Below are 7,046 nucleotides of genomic sequence, written 5' to 3' on the forward strand. Positions count from 1 at the left end.
GAGTCGTTTTCACGTTCAGAAGACACAATGGGCTCTTATGGGCAATGATTTTCTTATGGGAAATACGAGCACGCTGTTGTGAAATTTCTGGATTTACAAATTTAGCTTAAGTAAAATCGATACTTGCAGTTTTGCATGAAATTTTGTAGAGAATACGATGGTGAACACAAAAAACTGATAACTTGCTTACATAATTTTAGATAAATTAAAAACGCATATTTTTCCGTGAAAACACAATTTTTACATTGTTTTCATTCCTAACGTTGAAACATGCCGTAAAATTGAAGCATTCATTATTAAAAAAATTGACACTGTTTTTTAATTGTCATAGGTGATGGTGGTACTCAGAATTTATCAATACTTTAAAGCATATTCGCATTAAAAAATATTCAAATAAAGTATGTGGAGATTTTTTATATTCGTGCAGTAGAAAATGTCGTCGCTGGCCATTTTTTGTTCTGTAATTCCAAGTAAAAACTTCCAGCGACAAAGTTGTGGAGAAAATAATGAAATTATTTTTTATAACCACTCAAAGGTTCCCAGAAATATTACTTCCATGCATTTGGAGTTTCTTTTTAACCTGAACTGCGCGCGAAGTAAGGAGACGTTGTCTGGCCATCTTGAGCTGACTCACCGCAGCATTCCGGCTATCACCACCAAGTTTTCGAGTTGTTATTTTAATTCCATTCAGTAAAAATATGAACTTCATGCAGTTTGTTATAATAGAATTGAAATTACTTAAATTTAATAATTGACAATTATTTCCAATGTTGCTGTTGTGAGCAACATTAGTGCTGTCGCAAATACACGTTGTTTTCGTTTACATTACTGTCGACATTAATACTGAAATGAAGATCACCTTTCAGTTTCCAACGTACACATAAATTCATACACCATATTAACCTTTGAAAGGCTTTCCAACACGTGACAAAATATGGGGATTCAAGATAGGAATATGACATGCCTTGCTTGAGTCATTCACGTCTTATCAGTTCACGTGGGCCATAACTCATTTGTTTGTTTGGGTTGCAACTTGAATTTAACCCATGTGCCAGGTTCCCCTTACTTGAGTGAGAGATCTACTTTGGTCTGTTTAGACTTTTTCCCTCTCCCGAAAAAGTGTTTTCAGTTGTGTGAGCTCTCAGTGATTTTTACTTTTGTAAGTGATTTCTGAAGTGTCATATTCGTGCATTACACTCGCGTGTGTAGTGATCGCAATGGATCATAGTAAAAAGGGTAACTGTAACGTTCACTGTATAATATTAATATTAATAATTACATATAATTATCATTATATATACAAAATATGTAACACCTTCATTGTGAAGGAAGGTCATCATTTCCCGGCGACGTGAGCTAGCGCTGTATTGGCAACACTGTGCGGTTTCTCCATAAGCGCCGTTGTGTCTTCTGAACGTGAAAACGACTCTAGATGATGTAAATCCCGTTGTGAGTGTTTCAAACCACACCTTGTTATCGCTACAAAATGACGTGTAGAGGATGCGCGGTGAAATTGTTGCCAGGTGTTGATGATGTCGTTGAATTTTTAATTCAACACGGAATCTTGAAAGAAGTGGAATGTGGGAAATGTGGAAGTGCATGCAAACTCCACATTGGGCAAGATGGAAAGTGGAAATACATCTGCTCCAAGAGAGTCCAGGGACGTGGGAAGTTGAAATTCAAAAGAATTCCGTGTGGATTTACACAATATGCCAGAAACGGTACATTTATAGGAAGAAGTAAACTTTCTATACCGAAGATTGTAATATTCTGTAATATGTGGCTGTTTTTGCCGTACCCAAGATGTGATTTAATACGATATGAATTGGACATATGCACAAACACAGTTGTGGACTGGTCAAACCACTGTAGGCAAGTGTGTGAGGAATGGGTAATTAATAATTCCTTCCCAATAGGAGGTCAGGGAGTAATTGTAGAAATTGATGAAGCAAAATTTGGAAAATCAAAGAAATGTATCAATAGGAGGGCATGTCCTATTGACGGGCAGTGGGTTTTTTGGAGGAATCGAAAGGGGAAACTCTACACGTTTTTTCATGGTTCCTGTACAAATCACCTCCGATTGCTGGAAGGCATATGTCAACTTACAAGGAGCAGGCTACAGACACCTGAGAGTTAACCATAGTGAGGAGTTCATCGATACACCAGCAAGTGGACACATTCATCAAGAAAACCTACAGCGTATGATGAACGACGACATTCCAGTTCACTCTCAGAATATAGAGAGAGTGTGGGGGATTGTTAGACTTTCAATTCCAGTTTTTGGACGCAAGAAATATCACTTCACGGGATACTTATCTGAGTACATCTTCAAAAGTAATTTTCCACTGGACAGAAGAATGCATGAATTTTTTAAACAAGCCGGTACCGTGAAGTATATGTAACTGTAGAATGTTGGGTAACATTGTAGAATGTTGAAGCACCATGTATATTGTTATGAAGCTGAAGAAGTGATATAAGTAAGTAAAGAATTGAATTTCAATGTTTCAATGTCGTGGTGTTTTTTTTAAACTAAGCTTGCCTAACCTAACCTTACGTGAATGGTTTGTAAGGTATTAGCATAATTTGCGAGGTATCAGCGGAATGTTTGGTACTATTATCGTATGAGGGAAACACCTAGGAATCATATATTTCGGACTTCTTTACATTGCTAACGTGTTATTTTCGAATGTGGAACACTTCCTAAAGTGAAATAATGCATATCAATGTCTATTTCTTAGATTTACGAGTACTTACTGTTACTTGTTGTTTCGAATCTGTAACACATTATGGCCGTGATAGCGTACTGGTTTAGGGGGCGTTCTGAGAGTGTTTTGTCGACTTATGCAGTGTTGCAACCTCGTTCACCGGAAAATATCTACTTTCGTGCCCCTATTTGAAATTATGCTAATACGTCGCATTTACGTGTAGAACTTGTAAAATAACCTTGAGATTTACCACGTTCATTGTCCATACACAGCAATTCGGAACCATCTTTCTTTCGCAATTCGTTAATGCTCTTACTTTACGCACAACAATCTTGCAACCTTGAATATTGACGTCAGACGAGGAATGCCTACGTGGTTAGGTTAGGCCTGTTAGGTTAGGTTCCATTAGCATAAATACAAAGAAAAATTAATATTTTCACTAAGAGACGCGTTACCTTGTATTGCCTAACATGAAAAAGCTCTCTCCTGTGACGTCAGAACACAATGTTGCTACAGTGTTGTGCGATAAGTGCCACCCATTCGGGGAAAATGGCTTGTTCCGTGGAGCTGCTGTTCTTATGGTAGGGTTACGTTACATTAAGAAAACATAGTTTATTTCGTTTTTTTATCGATTTCCATACTTGACCGACAATTATTACATGCAGATTCGTGATTAGGAGGTCTCAATTAGTGAGTAAGCGAAATTTCATAGCAATTGGAGAGTGGTCTGGTATTATAAATGCGTTCCAAAAAAAATTAAAAATACTAGACACGTGGTTCTAGTGAAAACAAGGCGAGGCTGAAACACTGGCTACGGGGTTGCATCATCTTAACACACGGAACATTGCACTCTCATGCAGAAAGCAAATGGCGGGAGCAGAAACAGCGTGTCGGACAGAGATTTTCGCAGAAAACAACACGCATTCACATTAAAATGGATCAAATCTATATTCAGGAACTTCCACAATGATAAAGAAAATGATTTCCGTAAGTACTTTCTCCTGTAAATTTGAAGGAATCCGTTTCCCTCATACGATAATGTTACCGAATGTTTTTTTTCTTCGGAAAACGAGGTTGCAACACTGCATAAATCGACAAAACACTCTCGCAACGCGCCCTGAGGCAGGTGAACCAGTACGCTATCGCCCACCATAATGTGTTGCTGAATGGAAATAACAAGTAACAGTAAGTACTCTTAAATGTAATAAATAGACGTTATCTTAGTTAGAAATGCATTATTTCACCTTAGGAAATGTTCCGCATTCCAAAATAATACATTAGCAATGTAAAAAGTGCGAAATATGTGATTTCCAGGTGTCACCCCCATACTATAATAGTACCAAAAAAAATTCTCGTAAAAAAAAAAGGTAACACTTTACTATACCTGAGACAGATTTCTTCAAATTTACAGGAGAAAGTACTTACGCAAATCATTTTCTGTAGCGTTGTTGATGTTCGGGAATGTAATTTTGATTCATTTTAATGCGAATGCATGTGGTTTTGTACGAAAATCTATTTCCGACGTGCTATTGCTGCTGCCGCCATTTGCTTCCTGCATGAGAGCACAATACGCTCTCGTATTGTCCGTCTATGCTAAATTGAACGAAAGGAGTGCTAATGGAACCAAACCTAACAGGCCTAACCTAACCTAGTAGGCATACCTCGTCCCCGTGATAGTTTGTGGGGCTATCGTGAATTTTTGGGCTAACGTCAATGGTTTTTCTGGCTCAAGGAACGACCAACGGTAAGCTATCGCCATGTTGTGTGTGGAAATAAACAAGAACAGTAAGTACTCGTAAATGTAAGAAATATACATTACTTTCCTAACAAATTCAATTATTTCACCTAAATAAGTGTTCCGGAATGCAGAATAGTACGTTAGCAATGTAAAAAAGTGCGAAAGAAATGATTCCCAGGTGTCTCAGGTATAGTAAAGTAGTACCAAAAAAAAAGGCACGGTTGGAAACACTGGAGAGACCGCGTGACTTCCGACGCTCGCACCATCTGGACGTACATAATGGAAACAACGGCCTAATGTTACAGAAGATGCAAGTTCCTTACGTAACAAGTGATTATTTCTTGTTCTGCAGCATTCTATGGTCAAGTTTTCAGTTTCCGCGAAAGAAAATACCTCCAAGAACTTCAACAATGCTACAGAAACTGATTTCAGTAAGTAGTTTCTCCTGTAAATTTGAAGAAATCTGTTCGGGCGATATCGGATAGTTACCGAAATTACAGCTGTGTCCGGTATTGTAAAATCTTACCAAAGTTGATTGGTATTTGAAGTGGTGGGTAACATTATCGTATGGGTAAAACGGATTCCTTCAAATTTACAGGAGAAAGTACTTACGGAAATCATTTTCTTGAGCGTTTTGGAAGTTCCTGAATGTAGATTTGATCCATTTTAATGTGAATGCGTTTTGTTTTCTGTGAAAATCTCTGTCCGACAAGCTGTTTCTGCTCCCGCCATTTGCTTTTTGCATGAGAGTGCAATGTTCCGTGTGTTAAGACGATACAACCCCGTAGCCAGTGTTTCAGCCTCGCCGTGTTTTCACTAGAACCACCTGTCGAGTTCGGAACAAGCCATTTTTCCCGAATGGGTGTCACTTATCGCACAACATTGTAGCAACATTGTGTTCGGACGTCACAGGAGAGAGCTGTTTTTACAATTTTTCTTTGTATTTATGCTAATGGAACCTAACCTAACAGGCCTAACCTAACCACGTAGGCATTCCTCGTCTGACGTCAATATTCAAGGTTGCAAGATTGTTGTGCGTAAAGGAAGAGAATTAACGAATTACGAAAGAAAGATGGTTCCAACCCGAATGGGTGTCACTTATCGCACAACACTGTAGCAACACTGTGTTCTGACGTCACAGGAAAGATCTTTTTCATGTTAGGCAATACAAGCTAACGCGTCTCTTAGCGAAAATATTATTTTTTTCTTTGTATTTATGCTAATTGAACCTAACCTAACAGGCCTAACCTAACCACGTAGGCATTCCTCGTCTGACGTCAATATTCAAGTTTGCAAGAGTGTTGTGCGTAAAGGAAGAGCATTAACGAATTGCGAAAGAAAGATGGTTCCGAATTGCTGTGTATGGACAATGAACGTGGTAAATCGCAAGGTTATTTTACAAGTTCTACACGTAAATGCGACGTATTAGCATAATTTCAAATAGGGGCACGAAAGTAGATATTTTCCGGTGAACGAGGTTGCACCACTGCATAAATCGACAAAACACTCTCAGAACGCCCCCTAAACCTGTATGCTATGACGGCCATAATGTGTTACAGATTCGAAACAACAAGTAACAGTAAGTACTCGTAAATAGAGAAAATAAACATTATCTTAGTTAGAAATGCATTATTTCGCCTTAAGAAATGTTCCGCAACACGTTAGCAATGTAAAGAAGTCCGAAATATATGATTCGTAGGTGTTTCACCCATACGATAATAGTACCCTTACTTGAGCATGTGCAAAATACTGCTTACCACAATGTGCAACGATGAATAAGAAGATTGAAACGAAAGACCCACCTTTTCACTATCTTCCGTTGTTTCTATCAATAATTCTTGCAATGAGCCATCTTCCGAGTCGACTTCAAAGTTTTCACAAGTTTGAATGTTTTCCTCAGATTTATTTTTCAACATATTAATCTCTTCAGAACTTTCTCCGAACTCATCCGACTCATCACTATCAATTACTTTCATTTTTCCATACTTTTGCACATTAGAAAACGTAGACAAAAACTGATCGAAAACATTTGGTTGTTCCTCCTCCTCATCGGTACTAGGTTCATCTTTCCTTTCGAGCACTTTTTTCCCTACACTAACAGCACCCTCTTGGGGTTTTCTTCTTTTGTGTTTATATTCTTCGTTAAAGTTTTTATGATGTTTTCTTTTGCCTCTCTTCTTCTCCCTTCGAAACATTGTAAATTTAAATTTGTTTCACACACAGATATTCACATACAGAAAGTACACATGATTTCACCTTCCCTCGTTGTACAGCACACACAGTTTATAACAAACAAACATGGTTCACAGATTACTGAAACTATTCGCGATTAAAATTACCACCTGAGCGCTAGTGTCGCTTCCAATATGGCCGCTCTAAGTAGGATAGATCTTTGTTTACATTCAGCAGTAGTACAAAAGAGCAGCGTGTTGTCATGACTGGTATGGTAGAAAACGTTTAAATTACGCATTATTTTTAAATATTGCGAATGCGATGTGAATTCCAGGTACTCTAACAAACGTGAAGCTGTACTGAGAACGAAGCATTTAATTATGATAGGCAAAAATAACACGGAAAATGCAGACGAAACTATGTATACGCAC

The 7,046-nt window shown here is 38.1% G+C and overlaps 1 protein-coding gene across 1 annotated transcript in view; it reads right to left on the bottom strand.

Annotated features, from left to right (window-relative positions):
- Positions 1 to 6,712, bottom strand: part of LOC146000244 (U3 small nucleolar RNA-associated protein 25 homolog) — a 33,625-nt gene extending 26,913 nt beyond the window's left edge. Inside the window, exon 1 of the mRNA XM_083137667.1 lies at positions 6,246 to 6,712. Within this exon, the coding sequence (XP_082993793.1) occupies positions 6,246 to 6,638 (393 nt within the window). The 5' untranslated portion in view covers positions 6,639 to 6,712. The remainder of the gene's footprint in view (positions 1 to 6,245) is intronic.
- Positions 6,713 to 7,046: the final 334 nt, after the last annotated feature.

The sequence above is a fragment of the Lepisma saccharinum genome, chromosome 16 (assembly GCF_977018435.1).
Source record: "Lepisma saccharinum chromosome 16, izLepSacc3.1, whole genome shotgun sequence".
In the NCBI taxonomy this organism is placed as follows: domain Eukaryota; kingdom Metazoa; phylum Arthropoda; class Insecta; order Zygentoma; family Lepismatidae; genus Lepisma; species Lepisma saccharinum.